This window comes from Phocoena phocoena, chromosome 1 (genome assembly GCF_963924675.1).
Source record: "Phocoena phocoena chromosome 1, mPhoPho1.1, whole genome shotgun sequence".
NCBI lineage: Eukaryota > Metazoa > Chordata > Mammalia > Artiodactyla > Phocoenidae > Phocoena > Phocoena phocoena.
In genome coordinates this window covers 88692912-88712993 of record NC_089219.1, presented here as the reverse complement: position 1 = coordinate 88712993, position 20082 = coordinate 88692912, and the positions used below count along the sequence as shown (strand labels likewise).

Sequence of the window (20082 nt, the reverse complement as noted above, 5' to 3'; positions counted from 1 at the left end):
TTGACCATGAACTAAAATTAGAACTAGGCTGACGTTACATTTCACTTGGTTACAGTCTGACTGAGGATTTTAATCATTCGGAGTCACACTGAAAACAATTCTCCCAGCAATCCACTCCTAGCTGATGCGCTAACTTTGGGCATGTCAGCGTTTGCATCTACCGACTGTGGTAAGTATTTTTCAAAAACATTTTTTTCCCACTCTTGACATATAAATAAATTGCTGTTGATGTTTATACTGTGTCAGTATTTGCTGGAATGTACAACTAAAGGAATTGAATTTAAAAGTCTCTTGGAGGTTCATAGTCATTCATGTAGTTGTCCTCCTCAGGAAGATTGATTTCCCCAGAAGTCAAGAAGTATTTCTTCTGAGATTGTATTTCTTTTGTTTTCTTTTGACGCTGGGAAGCTGACTCCTGAGTCATGTCACAGCCATGCCTACTTCACTGCCACGCGATGTGCTTTTCTGTTGTGGTAATCAAGGTAGAGAACACAATCCCATGCTGAAGGCAGACACACATATCACTACTGACTTGTTTTCCTCAAAGGGGCATTGGTCGCTATTACAGAAAAACAGATGGTTGACCAAAGTTTAACGGCAAGCGAGGACATGGATGAGCACATGAATAGTTACATATGTCCAGTAAAATACACATTTACATGTAGATACTTGAGATTTTAAACTTTATTATTTGATAAATAACTACTTCAAACCTGCTGACATCTGAGATAATAAATTGTAACTGGACAGGGGGTTGGATTATTAGCATAAATATCCCAAGGTTTCTTGATGGCAAAAAGATCTTGCAGATCTGTTCCTGTTTAAATTCCGCATGCATTGCTTAAAATAAGGACCTCCTCCTAATAATTTTCTGCATATTGGCACTTATACATTCATCCTGAAACATTAAACTTTTTCCCTCCGTAATATCAACACATTTTTCTCCCTCTCTCTGTCTCTGTCCTTCTCTCACACACACACTGCATACTTTTAGTTTAAAGAAATCAGTAATTTAGAGATTAATAATGAAAAGCAGTATTATCCACCCCATTTCTATCACCCAAGAAGTAACCTTTTTTTTTTTTTTTTTTTTTTTTTGCGGTACGCGGGCCTCTCACCGTTGTGGAGCACAGGCTCCGGGCGCGCAGGCTCAGCCGCTCCGCAGCATGTGGGATCCTCCCAGACCGGGGCACGAACCCGCGTCCCCTGCATCAGCAGGCAGACTGTCAACCACTGCGCCACCAGGGAAGCCCAACCATTTTTTAAAATAGATCTTTATTGGAGTATAATTGCTTCACAATAGTGTGTTAGTTTCTGTTGCACAACAAAGCGACTCAGCCATATGCATACACGTGTCTCCATATCCCATCCCTCTTGAGTCTCCGTCGCCTCCTCTCTATTCTACCCCTCTAGGTCATCGCAGAGCACAGAGCCGATCTCCCTGTGCTACGCTGCTGCTTCCCACCAGCCAACTATTTTACATTCAGTAGTGTATATATGTCGATGCTACTCACTTTGCCCCAGCTTTACCCTCCCACCCCGTGTCCTCAAGTCCATTTTCTATGTCTGCCTCTTTATTCCTGTCCTGCCCCTAGGTTCATCAATACCTTTTTTTTTTTAATTCCATATATGTGTGTTAGCATACGGTATTTGTTTTTCTCTTTCTGACTTACTTCACTCTGTATGACAGACTCTAGGTCCATCCACCTCACTACAAATACCTCAATTTCGTTTCTTTTTATAACTGAATAATATTCCATTGTATATATGTGCTACATCTTCTTTATCCATTCATCTGTCGATGGACACTTAGGTTGCTTCCATGTCCTGGCTATTGTAAATAGTGCTGCAATGAACATTGTGGTACATGTTTCTTTTTGAACTATGGTTTTCTCAGGGTATATGCCCGGTAGTGGGATTGCTGGGTCATATGGTAATTCTATTTTTAGTTTTTTAAGGAACCTCCATACTGTTCTGCACAATGATTTACATTCCCACAAACAGTGCAGGAGGGTTCCCTTTTCACCACATCCTTCCCAGCATTTATTGTTTCTAGATTTTTTGATAATGGCCATTCAGACTGGCGTAAGGTGATACTTCATTGTTTTGATTTGCATTTCTGTAATAGTGATGTTAAGTATCTTTTCATGTGCCTTTTGGCCATCTGTATGTCTTGCTTGGTGAAATGTCTATTTAGGTCTTCCACCCATTATTTTTTTTTTGCGGTACGCGGGCCTCTCACTGTTGTGACCTCGCCTGTTGCGGAGCACAGGCTCCGGATGCGCAGGCTCAGCAGCCATGGCTCACAGACCCAGCCGCTCCGCGGCATGTGGGATCTTCCTGGACCGGGGCACGAACCCGTGTCCCCTGCATCAGCAGGCAGACTCTCAACCACTGCGCCACCAAGGAAGCCCCCACCCATTTTTTAACTGTATTGTTTGTTGTTTTGATATTGAACTCCATGAGCTGCTTGTATATTTTGGAGATTAATCCTTTGTTGTTTCATTTGCAAATATTTTCTCCCATTCTGAGGGTTGTCTTTTTGTCTTGTTTATGGTTTCCTTTGCTGTGCAAAAGCTTTTAAGTTTAATTAAGTCCCATTTATTTTTGTTTTTATTTCTGTTACTCTAGGAGGTGGGTCAAAAAAGATCTTGTTGTGGTTTATGTCAAAGAGTGTTTTTTCCTATGTTTTCCTCTAAGAGTTTTATAGTGTCTGGTCTTACATTTGTCTTTAATCCTTTTGGAGTTTATTTTTGTGTATGATGTTAAGGAGTGTTCTAATTTCATTTTTTACATGTAGCTGTCCAGTTTTCCCAGCACCACTTATTGAAGGGGCTGTCTTTTCTCCATTGTATGTTCTTGCTTCCTTTGTCGTGAAGTAACCATTTTAACTATTTCAGGATTAGTTTTCAGTGGTTATCTCCATAATACATTTTTTTTCCAAAGGCAGCTATGCTGTGTCTTCTCAGCTTTAGACATTATCTATGGAGTTTCATTATGAAAGATGATGCTTAAATTCACTTGCACCCCCATAGAGTTATTTTAATTTCTTTTGATTGCCTTATAACTTAAATCTCTATTTCTTGTTCCATAAAGTATAGACAGTATCTCTTGACTCCCCTACCCTCTACTTCCCCATTTCCTTCTTCCACATTCTATTAAAAGTACTTTTATTTTTATATTTTCAAGATGTACCACATTTATTACATTCTGGTTTTTAGCCATAAATAAGTCTTTGCTTTTTCATAGGTTGATTTTTTTCAAAAAGTTGATTTTCATCATTCAAAAAAGAAAATTCCTACCCTTAGCAATCACTCCTATTTCCCCCTCTGCAAAGCCGCTGGTTATCACTAATCTATTTTCTTTCTTCATGGATTTGCCTATTCTGGACATTTCATATAAATGGGATTATACAATTTGTGGTATTTTGTGTCTGGTTTCTATCAGCATAATTTTACTCAAAATTTCTCCATGATGTAGCATGTATCAGTGCTTTGTTCCTTTTTATGCCAGAATAACATTCTATTGTACGGATACACACATTTTGTTTGTCCATTCGTTAGTTAATAGCCATTTGTTTTCCACTTTAGGGCTCTTAAGAATAATGCTACTATCAACATTCATGTACACATTTTTGTGTGAACATAAATTTTCATTTCTCTTGAGTATAAACCTAGGAGTGATCTTTTTCTTTTTTGTATTTCCATTTTTTTCTATCTTTATGTTTTAGGTGTGCCTTTTGTAAACAGTACACAGGATTTTGTCTTTTATTCAACTGGACAATCTTTGTTTATTAGCCTGGAACATTTATTAATCAGGAAAGCGTAAATGATACCCATGATGAGATATCATTTTATGTAGTAGTGTATTGGTGAGGATATACATCAGTGGGGACACTTATACAGTTGTAGTAAGAGTATAAATGGGCATAATCATTTTGGAAAACAATTGGGCTCTATCTTAAAAATTTGAACAGTCACATACACAGTGATCTAGCAATTCTACTCCTGGGTATATACACAATAGGAATAATACCACTTGAGCAACAAGAAGATAAGAACAGGAATTTTAGAAACAGTGTTACTCGTAATAGCAAAAATCTGGGACCCAAGTATCCATGTTAATTAGAATGGACAATAAACTGTCATAGTCATACAGTTTGGAAATCATGGTATATCAATATATAAAATGCTTTTCCTTCTTTATGGAGTTATATAATTTCCCGTGATATGCATGTACTATAATTTATTGGTGGAAAGTTATGTTGTTTCCAATCTTTTGCTGTTATGAAAAACACCATAGTGAATAACTTTGTAATATGTCATTTTACAATTGAAAATATTTACAGTATATATTCTTATGAGTGTGAATGTGGCTCTGTAAGTTTGATAGATGTTACTAAAATTCTCTCCATAGAGAATATAACAATATACTGTCACCTTTAGTGCATGAGAGTACCTTTTTTCCTATGCTGTTGCAAATTTCACTTTTTCCTTTCCAAACTTTATACCTTTCTATTTAATTTTCTTGCATTATTGCATTTCAGTATAATGTTGAATAGAAGTGGTAACTGTGGACATCTTTGACTTCTTGAATTTTGAACAAAATAGTTAAATTAATTGTGAATCAAATTTTTCATTATTACTAATATAATCTGGTGAAAAATCAGTACTATTATTTGTAAGACAAAGAGCATTCCATCAAATAGATCTACCATAATTTACATAACCATTCCCCTATTATTATTTTCCTCTCATTTCTGAGATTTACATCACAATCCTCAGTGTTAGATGAGTCCGTTTGCAATTTATTTTACACAAGAGAAAACAATACCAATATATCCCACTTAACTGAATTCCAGCTTGTACATATAGCATTTAGATTAAGCAGATATACCAAGATACCTGCTTATCTTGTATATCCATTATTAAACATTTCCTTATATTGGACACGTAAACCAGTTGCAGTTTTTCATTATTGTGAATTAATAGTAACAAAGGAAGTAGACTTGGCATCAGTTCCCCCCTCTGCCACTTATTAGAGATGAGACCTTAACCAATTGCCCACCTTTTTTAGGGATCGGTTTTCTCATGTGTATTAGAGACAATAAAAGTACCCATGTCATGATATTTTTATGAGAATTATTTAGTGAAATATGGCATGTAAAGTGCATAAAATAGTTTTGGGAACATGGAATGTGTTCAATAAAAAGCTATTATGATCATTGTGGTACTCAGTAAACATTCTGAAACATTACTGTTTTTTTTTTTCCTCTGGTACAATCAGGCCCTTTCTGAGATGGCATCTGTGATTCAGCTATTCAAAATGAAGTTGGTGACTCTGTGACAATGTGGAGAAGTCATGTCAGAAAATGTGGTTTGTACTGGGGCTGTCAATGCTGTAAAGGAAGTTTGGGAGAAAAGAATAAAGAAATACAATGAAGACCTGAAGCGAGAGAAGGAATTTCAACAAAAGTATGCTATAACATGTTTATTATCTTGAATTAGCAAAAATTCATAACATCCTCATTATTAAAAATAGTATTTATTAAATGCCTATTATTGAATTTGATAGAGGTTTCTGTTTACTGAAAACCCAAAATACAACTAAAGGAAGCACCTGACAATTAAGTGTGGCCATGTGATGGGGGCCACAAAAAATACAAGTGTCTGTAAGTGAAAATAGTAGTTGTCCTAGGAGTCTGTTCAACTTTATCAAAGTTTGATTAGTATCATTTAGTCTACTTTTCATAGATTGTTTGTTCAACATTATATTCCCTAGGATCTAAAACAACAACTGGCAGTAGAAGGTATGGTAGATTCTCACCTATTTAAATAGCTGTGAGTTCCAGCCAGGGCCCCTGTGGATCACCTGATTCCTCTATTTGGGCTATACTTAAATAGTTCAGCTCTCACTTCCTCTGCCTCATTGATACCAAGCTACCTTCCTCATTGGATATCTCCAAATTTATCCTACTACTCTTGCAAGGATAGCCCCTTTCCTCATAGATTCCACGTAGCCCCCTACAATTATCATTTGTTAGGTCTCTTTCTAAACATTAAATGGTCTTGCAATATGTACAAATATCAAGCTATTATGTTGTACATCTAGAACTAATATAATGTTATATGTCAGTTATATCTCATTTTTAAAAATGGTCTTGTGTCAGCAAATAACAGAAAACTCAACTAAAAATGGGTTAAACAATAAGGAAGTCCTGAGGTAAGGCAATTCCAAAGCTTCAACAGTTTTAAAGACTCAGCTTCTTTTTATCAATGTGTCAGTTTGGTCCTCAGGTTAGCTTCTCTCAGTGTCACAGGATGACTGGTATACTTCCAGGCATCACAGCCAGGCATCATTATGTTATCAGAAGAGCAGGAATTATTTATTTCTGTATCTTCTTTAAGAATGAGAAAACCGGGCTTCCCTGGTGGCGCAGTGGTTGAGAGTCCGCCTGCCGATGCAGGGGACACGGGTTCGTGCCCCGGTCCGGGAAGATCCCACATGCCGCGGAGCGGCTGGGCCCGTGAGCCATGGCCGCTGAGCCTGCGCGTCCGGAGCCTGTGCTCCGCAACGGGAGAGGCCACAACAATGAGAGGCCCGCGTACCGCAAAAAAAAAAAAAAAAAAAAAAAAAAAAAGAATGAGAAAACCTTTCTGAGGTCTCCATCAAACTTCTCCTTCACTTCTCATTGGCCAGAATTGGGTCATTAGTACACCTCTAATCCAGTTACCTTCCAGGGAAATGAGATTGTATGATTGGTTTAGACAAATTAAGATTTATACTTGGGTAACTTGGAGGAAGTGTAAACACTTAGAAATAACTGGCATTCTCCCAGCAAAGAAGAGGGCTGGCACAGCACTGCACTGAGTCACACACTCAGGCTTTTATCTTGTTGCTCAACTGTGCATAGTCTCCATTCCTTTAGGAATGGACTTTAGTCACCTCATGGCCCCCAATACATAGAGACACCAACTGTGGCCAATGTACTTGATTCTAGCCAGCAGGAAGTTGCACACATGACTATTTCTGCTAACATCTCACTACCCAAAGCTTCATATGACCCATACCTAGCTGCAAAGGAGGATGGCTAAATGAAGTCTTGTGCCCAGTTAAATTTAGAGGATCTGTTACTGAGGAAGAAGAAGAGTAACAGATACTGGGGAATGATAAGCAGTCTCTGCCACACATAGGTGATATTATTTTCTCCATTTTAAAGACGGAAAACCTGAAGGATAGGCCTAGGTAACTTGTCAAAGATCACACGGCTAATAAATGTGGAACTGGTATTCACTTGTATTCATACCTAAGCAATGTGACTCAGTAAGCTTATATTCACCTTAGGTCTTAAATTTCCCTAGACTGAAATGTGTAAAACTACTCTTATGACACATATTATGTTTATATTATACAATTATGACAAACTTGACTCAAGTACTCTTTTTTAAAAAAAATTTATTGAAGTATAGTTGATTTATAATGTGTTAATTTCTACAGTACAGCAAAGTGACTCAGTTATATGTGTATATATATATTTTTTCCATTATGGTTTATCACAGGCTATTAAATATAGTTCCCTGTGCTATACAATAGGACCTTGTTGTTTATCCATCCTATATATACTAGTTTGCATCTGCTAATCCCAAACCCCACCCTTGGCAACCACAAGTCTGTTCTCTGTTCTCTATTGACTCGAGTACTCTTATAAATCCTATCCACTTTTTAAAAAACTGTCATCAGAAATCACAAGTTGGTTCTAAACTCTTGAATTTCACCTGTTATATGTGTCTAGTTAAGAATCATTTAGTTTCAGCAGCTTCAAGTTTTCTCTGTACAAAACAGGCAAGGGGTAAAAATGTAATCTAATGCTTCTTCTCTCAGCTAAAAGAAGCTAAAGATTTAGCTCAAAAAGCCTTAAGTTTAAACAGAAATTGTTCTGTCTTTGGATGCCAAGCTGCCTTGAAGAAAGCAAGCACTTGGGTAAGAGTTGGTATAACAACATTGGAGAAAGTCTTTAGGCTATAATAAAAGGGTTTTAGAGGAGGTAGAAAATTTCTGTTCAAAACTTTGAAAGAACATCAAGCTTAAAATAAACAGTGTAGGAATTATAGAATACTAGATCTAGAAGAGACCTTTGATATTATTTAATCCAAACCCCATGTTTTATCGGCAAGGTCCTTAGAGGTGAGATGTCTTGCCCATGGTCACCAAATTAAGTGATACATTCTGGACTTAGATCATAGTAATACAGAGCCAGAAAGAATTAATGAATCATTTAAGAGATGGAAATAAACTTGTTTAATAATAGTTAGCCTCACTCATTAAGGACAGAACTTTTTGTATCCACAATGTCCAGCATAGTATTTGGCATATAATGGGTGCTTGATGAATTCTTTAATTGAAATTAAACGTTAGGGAATAACACACTTCATTGCCCATCATTAAATCTTGCTCTGAAATACATATATTTCAGTAATAAGTAATTAATAATCATTATGTCTACTGTTTAAATAGTTCTATTTTTATAAAACGCGGTGTAATTGAATAGATAGCAGTATACATTTTGTCTCACTTAACCACAGCTGTTGGAAGCTTAGCTGTTCAGTCTAGAAGGCCACACATAGCCATTGCCACAGTGCACTTGTTAGCAGATTAATTAACTTTCAGACAAGCAGTGGATAAAAATACTCAGACTCCATAGAAATGTTTTGCAAACACAAACATATATAGACAGCAAATATTATACTTTTAGAGATATTTGGTTTTCTGTTCATTAAAATAAAATCCTTGGGCTTCCCTGGTGGCGCAGTGGTTGAGAGTCCGCCTGCCGATGCAGGGGACACGGGTTCGTGCCCTGGTCCGGGAAGATCCCACATGCCGCGGAGCGGCTGGGCCCGTGAGCCATGGCCGCTGAGCCTGCGTGTCCGGAGCCTGTGCTCCGCAACGGGAGAGGCCACAACAGTGAGAGGCCCGCGTACCGCAAAACAACAACAACAACAAAAAAACCCCCGTGGAACCCGTGTCCCCTGCATCGGCAGGCGGACTCTCAACCACTGCGCCACCAGGGAAGCCCCCAAATGGTTGTTTTTGATGGGTCACTTTTTCATACAAAAGTGAATGCTACCTATGTCATTACCTGTGAACTAAAATGATTTCCTGGTCTCCTAGGCTAGTGCGAATCTGGGAAGAACGAGTGAGCTTAACCAAGCTAAGAGAAAAGGTCACCAGGGAAGATGGAAGGGTCATTTTGAAGATAGAAAATGAGGAATGGAAGGTAAGCTTTATAGAAGTAATATATTTGATTTTTTATATTTCGCATTTTGTGGGAGAGTTGAGAGAATGATTCTTAAATTATGTGCTTAAGTCTGGAATAGTTAGGAATTCTAATTTTAATAATGTACCAAATGAATTTGGGCAACATGAACTGAAAATTAATGTAACTTCACAACTTTTTATTGTAAAACTTCAACCAATGTGCTTTAACTCTGCCTAAATTTAAGTCATTTGTAATATTTCTCCCACTAATCCTTCTAATAAGCAATTTCTCATTTTCCGTAAAAAGGTGACCATCTGCTTAACAAAAATCGTGTAGCTTTTTCAAAGCAAATGCTCAACTGAAAGCAGTGGAAGGTGCTTTAAATAAAGCTTTGGCCTTAAAGTAAAAAAAACAGCAAATGCTCAGTTAAAACTTCACAAAATGGAAATGTATATTAATTTTTTTCTTAGGTCCACAACCAAATTCACATTATCTCCTCTTTCTCTCTTTCCCTCTTTCTCTCTCCCTCTCTCTCACACACACACAAACATAGTTGCTTAATTACATTAGGCCTACTCTAAGTTTGACAAGGGCCACCCTCTATCCCTTGAGTCAGTGTTTGTTTTCATACATATCAGTATATTTAGCTAGGGGGTTAGCTCCTGTATTTTGTCTTTTGGCTACTTTAGGCTGAAAGGGAAAAGGCATAGAGTTCAGTATAGTTGAAACTTCTAAAATTCTTAAATTAAAAGAAAATCTGCTTAAAAAAACTAAACTATTTCAAAACAGAATGGGAAGAGAAGTTTGAATTGATTAGAATGATCTTTTTGTTTCTCTATAATTTCAATTAGCCACCATATTCTCATGTTCAGTAACATATGTATTCTAGTTAAGCCTAATAAAATAGAATCTTTAGAACACAGCTCTATGTGTGTGCAATATTGACTGAAATATGTTATTTCTGTTTATGTTATTATGATTGGGGTTTGAAGGTTTAGCACCCGCCAAAAAAGGAAAGTTCTTAAAACTTAGAAGTAGCACAAAGTATTTGGAAATATAACCCATTAAAGAAAAAATATTCCTAAGTTCTTTTACAAATCAAATAGTATCTCTACAGTCATATTTCTGTATATCATGATACTAAAATAATTTAAGTAATATAGTAACTTTCATTTTTTTTACTTGAGTTTAGACCCTCCCTTCTTCTCTACTAAAACTAAATCAGCTACAGGAATGGCAACTTCATAGAACTGGCTTGGTGAAAATTCCTGAGTTCATTGGAAGATTCCAGAACCTTATTGTGTTAGATTTATCTCGAAACACAATTTCAGACATACCTCGAGGAATTGGTAAGGAAAATGGCTTTTATTCCTGTGTTTTTCACTGATAATTTTTTTTGATACATGGAGTAAAGATCTCATCTTTATATAGTCTTGAATCTTAAAATTTTAAACATCTAGTCTAAACTGAAGCTTCCAGGGGATTCAAGCTTCTGGATTTACTGAGGTGATTCAAGATGAGATTTCAATGCAAGAGAAGTCTCTTTGGAAATATTGTGTAGATTCTGGAAACAATATTGTTGGTTTGGTTATTTCTCCTAGAAGGGAACACATTGAAGACAAGAAAGAAAATTAGAAATAACTCCTTAAATGAGGAAAAAAAATCCCCAAATGGAAAACTAGTCAGGATATAGTACAGATAAAACAGAATGAAAAAAATATTTTTGTCTATAGCACTGATAAATCACCAGCTCTTTATCTGAAGAAGGGGCAAGACACACAGTGGGAAAAGGGAGGAGCCTAAGTGTGAATTTGCCAATATGAAACGGGCAAGTAAGTTATGCTGTAATACTTAATAACTGGAAACATTATTTTATATCCCTCTGCTCTTTACTGTGTATTATTTTCCCGTAGGACTGCTCACTAGACTTCAGGAACTGATTCTTAGTTACAACAAAATCAAAACTGTCCCCAAGGAACTAAGTAACTGTGCCAGATTGGAGAAACTTGAACTTGCTGTTAACAGAGATATATGTGATCTTCCACAAGAGGTCAGGATGATATAAATACTTACGATTTTATTTTCCTTCTACTGGTGGTTTACTTCTCCACTGCGTGATCATTAAAAATAACACTAATGGAAAAATGCTATAAATTTTATTTCAGAAAATGTTTAGTGAAAACCATTTCCTATTATTATAAAGCACGTTTTTAATTAGAGAAAGATTTATTTAGCATAAAAAGCTATTTCTATTATTGTTACAGTACTGAGATCATTAGTGATCTCCTTGAAGGCCAGAGTGAGAATCTTACTTATTTCACTTCCCAGAATTGAAGGTACAGCCTAGGTTGTAGATGTTACTTAATGCCTATTGAATGAATAAATGATTATCATAAAGCACAATGTGGTGACAGAAAAACTCTTTTGTTTATTAGTTAGTTTTTATAGGTGATCAGCTTTTGAGATAGAGGTAAAGTAAAAAGACATGAATTCTTCAGTTTAGGAAAAGTGTCTGCTAGCTTCCTAGGCTCTACCAAGTAAAGCAAGGCAGTGGGCTTGGAAAGCCCTCAAACTTTTATTTGGTATGATATCTTGTTCTTGGTAAGACCAAACTGATCATAGAGATATAGACATTCCTATCATTTTTCAAGCATATTTAAGGCTCTTAGAATCAGCAAAGGAAATTTCCATGGTGCTTTGCCTTGAAAACAATGATTTTGCAAGATAAAAGTTAAGAAAAATAGTAAAACTCAAAATAAGACTATTCCCCTTTCCCACTTTATCTTGGTAAGAATGTCACTTTCCTCCCCAAACCAGTAAACATGCACCAATTATTGTTGCTCTTGCAAGTAAAACATAGTTTCTATAGCTATATCCGTCTGATCTTATAATAGTTCAGTTTAGTGAAATGTATACACTTGATTATGATGAAAATCATGATCACAGGGACAATTTCTTTATACCTAAAAGAGGGCCAATAAACATTTTATTTCTAATTTTTAATTATTGTGATTTTGTTTCTAGCTTTGGTTCTGTCACTAAAAAGCTATGTGAATTTGGGCATGTCTCTTAACCTGTCTTTACCTTAATGTCTTTACTTAAAGAAATACGTTTTACAGGAACAAATAGTGAACTGAAATCTTGAGCCTGGAATTATTTCCAAGTGTGGCCTTTAAGTAGCTGTGAGGCCTTGAACACACCACTTTACATAACTAGGTCTCAATTTTCACATATGCAAAATTAAGACTTAGATTATAATGGTTTTAATATCTTTCTTCAAGCTTTTAAAACCAAAGAGTTCTAGTCCCACTGAGAAATCTGCAGCAGGAGACTTAACTCTCAGCCATTAACTTGCACACACTGTAACACACAAACAAATTTATGCTAATGTAAAAACAATCTTTTTATACACTATTCTGAATCATTTGAAAATTTTAAAAGTCTGATGACAAGTTTTGAAAAGTGTTTCATTCATGACGAATTATAAAGCTAGAGAAATATCATCTACTAAATGGAAAACTGCTTTTTTGCATTACCCATAAAACACTGCATTTGTGCATTTTTTGAGGTGTTAAAGTTGTGGAATGAATCTGAATGTGCCCTGAGATAGAAGTAAAACATAGAACTTGCCTAGCTAAATGGAGAGTCTTTTGTAAAAGTTAACTAAATTCTTACATTTTGAAATTTTCACTACAGAGGAAAGAGAAATTTAGAAATTTTGCAGCTTTAGGTCCTCGAAAACTTGAGTGCACATCATAGCTCCATCATTTCTAGTCACATGGCTTCTCTAAACCATTTTGTCCATAAAAGGGAAAAAAGGTACTCACCTTGTAAAGTTGATGAATAAACTAGAGCTATATGCATCAATGTGAATACATATAAAGACTGATATTGAGAGAAAAAAGCAAGTTAAAGAAAGATGAGTACAGTATCATCATCTTTAAATAAAATTCAAATACATATAAAGATAATTTTGTTTATGAAAAATACACATAATAGTAATATATAGAGAGAACTATATAGAAAACATGTATTTATGCATAGTAAAAAAAACATTTAAAAATGCATGGGAATAATAGATACCAAATTCAGGATAGAGTTATCTTCAAAGAGGAAGAAGGAAGAAGTACATTGAGGGCAGGCATATTGATATATTTGTTTTCTTAAGCTGAGCACACTGGTGTTGTTATATAGTCTTAATAAATGTTTTATTGATGTTTTCATTTTAAAAATAGAATTACCAAACAGTAAATTCTATGACTGAGATAACGTTATGTAAAGCATCAGGCACGGGCTTCTCTGGTGGTGCAGTGGTTGAGAGTCCGCCTGCCGATGCAGGGGACGCGGGTTCGTGCCCCGGTCCGGGAAGATCCCACATACTGTGGAGCGGCTGGGCCCGTGAGCCATGACCGCTGAGCCTGCGCATCCGGAGCCTGTGGTCCGCAATGGGAGAGGCCACAACAGTGAGAGGCCCACGTACCGCAAAAAAAAAAAAAGCATCAGGCACAAAGAAAGGGGGTTAACAAAAGTAACTATTATTCTGAAGTTTGGGTTTTCCCAAGAAAATCTCAACTACTAGATAAAAGGAAAACGTTAACATATATTTACGCCCAGAAAGAAAAAAAAAAAGCTTCTGCCAGGCAGGTGCTATAAACCCCGGAGCTTGGTTATTTTGGAAGATAAGCTCTCTTTGAATAGATGAACTTTCTATGAGAGAGTTTTTCATTTATCAGGAGGTTATTTAGCATTATTGTTATCTCAAATTTGTTGTGGACTGCTGTGACTAAATGAAGTGCAAGCATCATGTAGACAATCCTTGATGTGACATATCTCTTTACCATTGTGGGTGTTCTAGTAGTTTACGTTGTTGACATTTATTTTGAAAAACCTTGGCTTTCTCTTCAGCTCAGCAACTTGTTAAAGCTTACTCACCTTGATCTGAGTATGAACCACTTTACTACAATCCCTCCTGCTGTGTTGAACATGCCTGCCCTTGAGTGGCTTGATATGGGAAGCAACAGACTTGAACAACTTCCTGATACTGTAGAAAGGTAACATAAATAACTTTTTTTGCTACCAAGAGACGTGTTGAAGCTCTCTATGATAAATAAGAATAAACAAAACACAGGGGACCCCAAGCATAATCAATCACAATAGATCCATTTAGTTCCAAATAATGTATGCTACTTTTTAACAGAATATATTCATGAACTCCAAATTAAAAAAAAAAAAAAGGGTTTTGAGGAATTCCCTGGTGGTCCAGTGGTTAGGACTCAGCGCTTCCACTGCAGAGGGTTGGGTTTGATCCTTGGTCAGGGCACTAAGATCCCACAAGCCACGTGGTACAGCCAAAAAAAGAAAAGGGGGGGGTGGGTTTGGGAGAGAAAAACTGGCTATCTGACTTGAACAAATTGACAAGAATAGGCCACAGCAATAACAACATTGCTTAGTGCATGCCAGGCACTTCTGTGCACTTTAAAAACATTGAGGAAACTAATGTAGAGATGATAGTAAATTGCTCAAGATCAGTTAGTAAGTGTGCCAGTTAGGATTTGAACCCAGGCACCCTGGCCCCAGAGTCCATGCTGTTAACCATTATGCATACTTGCCTTGCCCTAAATGGGCAGATTAATAATTTCTGATTTTCCTCTTAAGACTCTAATTCAGATTAGATAGCATTTTAGCAGTTTTTCTGCAAGAAATCCTATGAGAATAGTGAAGAATTCTAGAATACATTGATTTAATTTCTACCACTACATGATGAGAGCTATACGGTAGATAGAGATTAACTCCCTTGTTATAGTTTCCCTAAAATCAGGTAATGTGAAGTCAGTTAACTCAATATGTATACTGGTTAAAGGAGATGTTATACAAGATGACATTTAAAAAAATTTTGGGTTAATAAGAACCAGGGTTTTCATATTATATGTGATTAATCACAGAAACCTCTTAATTCTTCAGAATGCAAAGTCTACACACATTATGGCTCCAACGGAATAAAATAACATGCTTGCCAGAAACAATCAGCAATATGAAAAATCTGGGTACTCTTGTTCTCAGCAACAATAAACTGAAAGATATTCCAGTGTGCATGGAAGAGATGACCAATCTAAGGTAAAAGTTGTAGACACAGAACTGACATGTTCCTTTCTGGCTGCAGAACAAAGTAATGTAAAGAAATTGTTATTAACACATTTGAGTTCTCATTCACATAAATGAATACATTTAAAAATCTTTTCCAACCTTGAAATTCTATAATTTATAAATAGGATTAATATAATACTGGTCTAAATTATTCAAGAAAGAATCGTTGAAACTAAAGCTGTACTGGGATTTATCAGCTTTAAGGAATGCCCTGTGTTGGTGACATTTTCCTGAAAATCATCTCTATAACTGCTAACAAACTTTATCCACGATACAGTTTTATCCACGATAAACCAAAACCATAAGAATAGTGATTATTTTCCTCCTAAATAACTACAAATGGACAAGGCAGTTATGTTAGAGGTAAATATAACTTTTTACTAAGTTAATTACTAACAGAACTCCCTCAAATAACTTCCAAAACTTAATTTCCTGACAGTGAGCATAAGATGTGAGAATTCACACCAAATCCCACAACTTTCATAACAAAATCATTCATTTACTTATTCAGCAACTACTAAGCCCTGTACTAGATGGTGACAATACAATGATAAATAAGACATGCTTTATAAAATATGCAGAAAATTTAAGTTCATAGCATTAATTGTATACTTGAGATGCATTAGGGTTGCTCTTGGAAGTTAAAGTGTACCACATTAAACATATGCTATGGACTAATAGTTGCTTTTACAAGCTTGGAAAATAAGTTGTCTAAAGCTAATATTTTTTTCTTCTAGGCAAGAAATTTAAAGATTCTTGGGATATATCACATCTCACCAAGATGTTCAGTTACTGAAACCAGTTAAAAAAAAAGAGTAATTTAGTATATTACCACCTGATCTTTCTCCAGGAAAACAAATGTACACTTCTATGGCACCTATAAAAATACTGTTTTTTGGTGAACTGCTAGGTTTGTCAACTTCCGAGACAACCCACTGAAATTGGAAGTAACACTTCCTCCCGGTGAAAACATAGATGAGGAAGAGGAACGGGAATTATTCGGCCTTCAGTTTATGCACACGTACATACAGGAGTCACGGAGAGCAGGTATGAGATTTGTACATAACACAGGTTAAGAATTCTTTTTAATAGAGGAACGCATATATATGTATATAAATTCCTTTATAGACTTTTCGTTCCATCTTACCTTTTGTCAAATTCTGGTCTCTTCGTTAATATTGTTGAAGCAAAAAAAAAGTGAAATTCTAATCTGTTCACGATTTTGATAAAGGCTTGGAGAGAAAGGTTGTAAAGATACTGAAAATCTTTCAAGTAGAGTCAGGAAATAAACTTCTTTGGTCAAGCACTTGAAGCTTGAAGCTTGAAGATGTAATTCTTAAACCTTCACTACCTCATTCTATCAGTTTGTCATGTCAGTTTACTCATGAACACTACCTTCCCTGCCATTTCCTCTTCGTCTACAATAATCCATAAATAGCACAAAGAAATATTTTGACTAGGAATGAAAAATATTTTGCTACTGTGCCTAGGAATGAAAAATATCAAGAGAACATAGATTTTAGCCAACAGTTAAAATGTGAGTTTTTGATATATAGATTTCAATCACTTTTATCTCTGATAATTTAGAATTAAAACCTCTTTTTTGTTGTTTTTTTAACCAAGGAAGGAATGACTTTAACTTAACCCAAGATTAGGGGAAGAGGACAAAGAGCATAACTCTCTGTTAATAAAAAAAATAATAGGACTTCCCTGGTGGCGCAGTGGTTAAGAATCCGCCTGCCAATGCAGGGGACATAGGTTTGATCCCTGGTCCAGGAATATCCCACATGCTGCGAAGCCATCGCAATGAGAAGCATGTGCACTGCAAGGAAGAGTAGCCCCCGCTCACTGCAACTAGAGAAAGCCTGTGTGTAGCAACGAAGATCCAACACAGCCAAAAATAAATAAATAAAATATAAATAAAAAAAAACAGCTTTATAAAAAAAATAAATAGTATAGTAATGGAAAACATGGTTTTATAATTCACTAAAATGTGAAGAATTTTTGAGTTAGAAGGTAGAGTTTAGTTACCTCTTCAAATAGTTACTTTGAAAGAGCAGGTAGAATCTGAGCAAACAGATATGAGAGCATTTTCAGCTGGAGAAAATATTTTTACCAACATCCAATAGAGGTCATTAGATCTGTTGTAGCAAGGTCACAGAAACAGTAACATGGAGGTTAGACTGGAGGAAGATATGTAAAAAAGCTGTAATAGTTTGGGGCCTAGGTTTGAAAAGTAGAGCATAAATATATAAAAGCCAAGTAGGAGACAGAATTGATGACTGAAGATGAGAAGAGGGAGGAGTCCAGGATGAATCTGTTTTTGGTTAGAGCAACTGGATGAATAGTGATGCAGAGATGGGGAAATGAAATATAGAAGCTGGTTTGGTGGTAGCAGTGGAACATGAGCTTCAGTTTTAACAGTAAATTTGATATATCTGTGGGACATGCAGGAAGAGGTAGTTGTGTAGATCAATCTAAAGTTCAAGGAGTTTGCTGAACCTGCAAATTCTGCAGGTCGAGAAACAGCTATAATGCATATCCCATGTATTCACTGTCTCATGTAATCTTAAGGGAAATAAGCAAGGTTGGGGAAAACAATAATCTTGGTACAGCTGGCATGCTGAAGAACAACCTTATCTTCCCATATAGGACTTGGTATCATTGTCAGAAACATTCATTGGGCCACAGGACTCTATCAGTATAATTGTGTGTGTGTGTATGTTTTATGAAATATAACAGAGATAATACCTGTTGTAGCATAGCTTTTATTTCTGGGCATAAATTGTTGAATGAAGCAAAACAGATTGTATAACACAAATTAGCATTGCCTAACTGAGTAAAATCAGGTTAATTATTGAATGACGTATTATTATCTTCATTTATGTTCTCTTGATTTGGGGGCATGAGTAGCTGATTTAAACAAACTACCTTATTTTAATAATATTTGACATAGAACATATAGCAAGAGAAAAAAGGTTACAACTTAAACAGAGATAATAAAACCAAGTCTGCCTATTTCATTAAAAATATTGTTATGAATTACTACTATTAAATACGGTTAATATTTATTGAGTACTTACTCTGTACTTAGAACTGTTATAAGCATTTTAATGTGTTATTTCATTTAATGCTCATAACAACCTTGTGAGGTATTATTATTATCTTCATCACGCCCATTTTAAGCGGGGAATTGAGGCACAAAGAGATCAAGTAGTAGGGTTGGGATTTGAACCTAGGCAGTCTCATAAGACATGTAAGATTAAACTAGTGGTAGAAAGGTCAGAAACTAAAAATGAGCTAGACTTCTAATTTATTAAGGTAATCATAGACCTACAAATAATAGTTACCTAAGAATATCATTATAATATCTACAATCAGTAATTCTGTATCTTTGTCTTGGCAAATGTACAATGATTAAGATAATTTTTACAAATAAGGCAGAAATAAACCAAGGATAAGATGAGGAAAAGACTAACAGTCTTACCATATGTTTGGTTTAATGTTTTCTTGTGCATAGAAACTGCTTATGAGCCAAATGAGGCCCGAAAGTGAGGTTTTTGGTATTACTATCTAATTTCTACTTTATTCCAAATTATTTTCCCAAACAGGAGAGAATATATTTGTTCTTGTATATGTAAAAATGACCTTTTAAAATATATGACACCTAATTAACTTCAGAAGTTATTTGCAAATTTCAATTTAATTTGTAATTAGGCTTTCAAGTATCTCTTTGGAAGTTCTCACTAGATAATTAACTAATTTAAAAAATGAAGTGAAATAGTTTTTTTCCTTGAAAATATCTTTTTAGGGGCTTCCCTGGTGGCGCAGTGGTTGAGAGTCTGCCTGCCGATGCAGGGGATACGGGTTCGTGCCCCAGTTGGGGAGAATCCCACATGCCCCGGAGCGGCTGGGCCTGTAAGCCATGGCCACTGAGCCTGCATGTCCGGAGCCTGTGCTCCACAGCGGGAGAGGCCACAACAGTGAGAGGCCCGCGTACTGCAAAAAAAAAAAAAAAAAAAAAAAAAAATATATATATATATATATATCTTTTTAGTTTTGGTGTCTGTCATGGACAAATTCTGATAATATTTAAACACAGGTATGGCTCTTGAAATCTGAAGGTGAATTCATTAATTGATTGTGAACATCTCTGAATCTGTTTGCAGTAGAAACAAATAATCACAATTAATTATTCTTTCCAGATCTGTCTGGACAAAAAATCCATACATAAACCAACTTCTCAGATTGGTCCTTACTATAAACTGACAATTGATTATTATACCTTGAACTTGAAAAATAAAAAGTATTAAATAAAACCAAAGGAAAGTAAGTTTCCAAAATTAATGCAAATAGAAAGTTAATGTGCTAGTTACATGTTGACATGTTATGTGTGTTTCAGGTAACCAAGTCAACTGCTCTACTACTTTACCAAACTCTATAAATGCTGATGGATAATATAATTCAAGATGCCCTGCTGAAGAGGATTACTTTGGGAATTTGGTGAATTCTCTAATGTTTGGACTTCTAAAGTAAAAATACAAAGCCATTACCAAAGTTCAACGAGGCCACATTTTTTAAAGTTCATATTATCTGCTATTTAAATTATATTTTCATGAATATAAAAATACAATTAAAAAAATTTTTTTGGTGGAAGACAGATGTTGTTCAAAATTTCTTTT

The 20082-nt window shown here is 35.7% G+C and overlaps 1 protein-coding gene across 1 annotated transcript; it reads left to right on the top strand.

Annotated features, from left to right (window-relative positions):
* The first annotated feature begins 5286 nt into the window (after positions 1 to 5286).
* On the top strand, positions 5287 to 20056 carry LRRC39 (leucine rich repeat containing 39). Its single transcript, XM_065890295.1, has 8 exons — positions 5287 to 5474; positions 9169 to 9274; positions 10449 to 10605; positions 11170 to 11306; positions 14162 to 14307; positions 15218 to 15370; positions 16311 to 16447; positions 19803 to 20056. The coding sequence occupies exons 1-8, from the start codon at positions 5362 to 5364 to the stop codon at positions 19856 to 19858; spliced, it is 1005 nt and encodes a 334-aa protein (XP_065746367.1). The 5' UTR covers positions 5287 to 5361; the 3' UTR covers positions 19859 to 20056.
* The last annotated feature ends 26 nt before the right edge of the window (positions 20057 to 20082 follow it).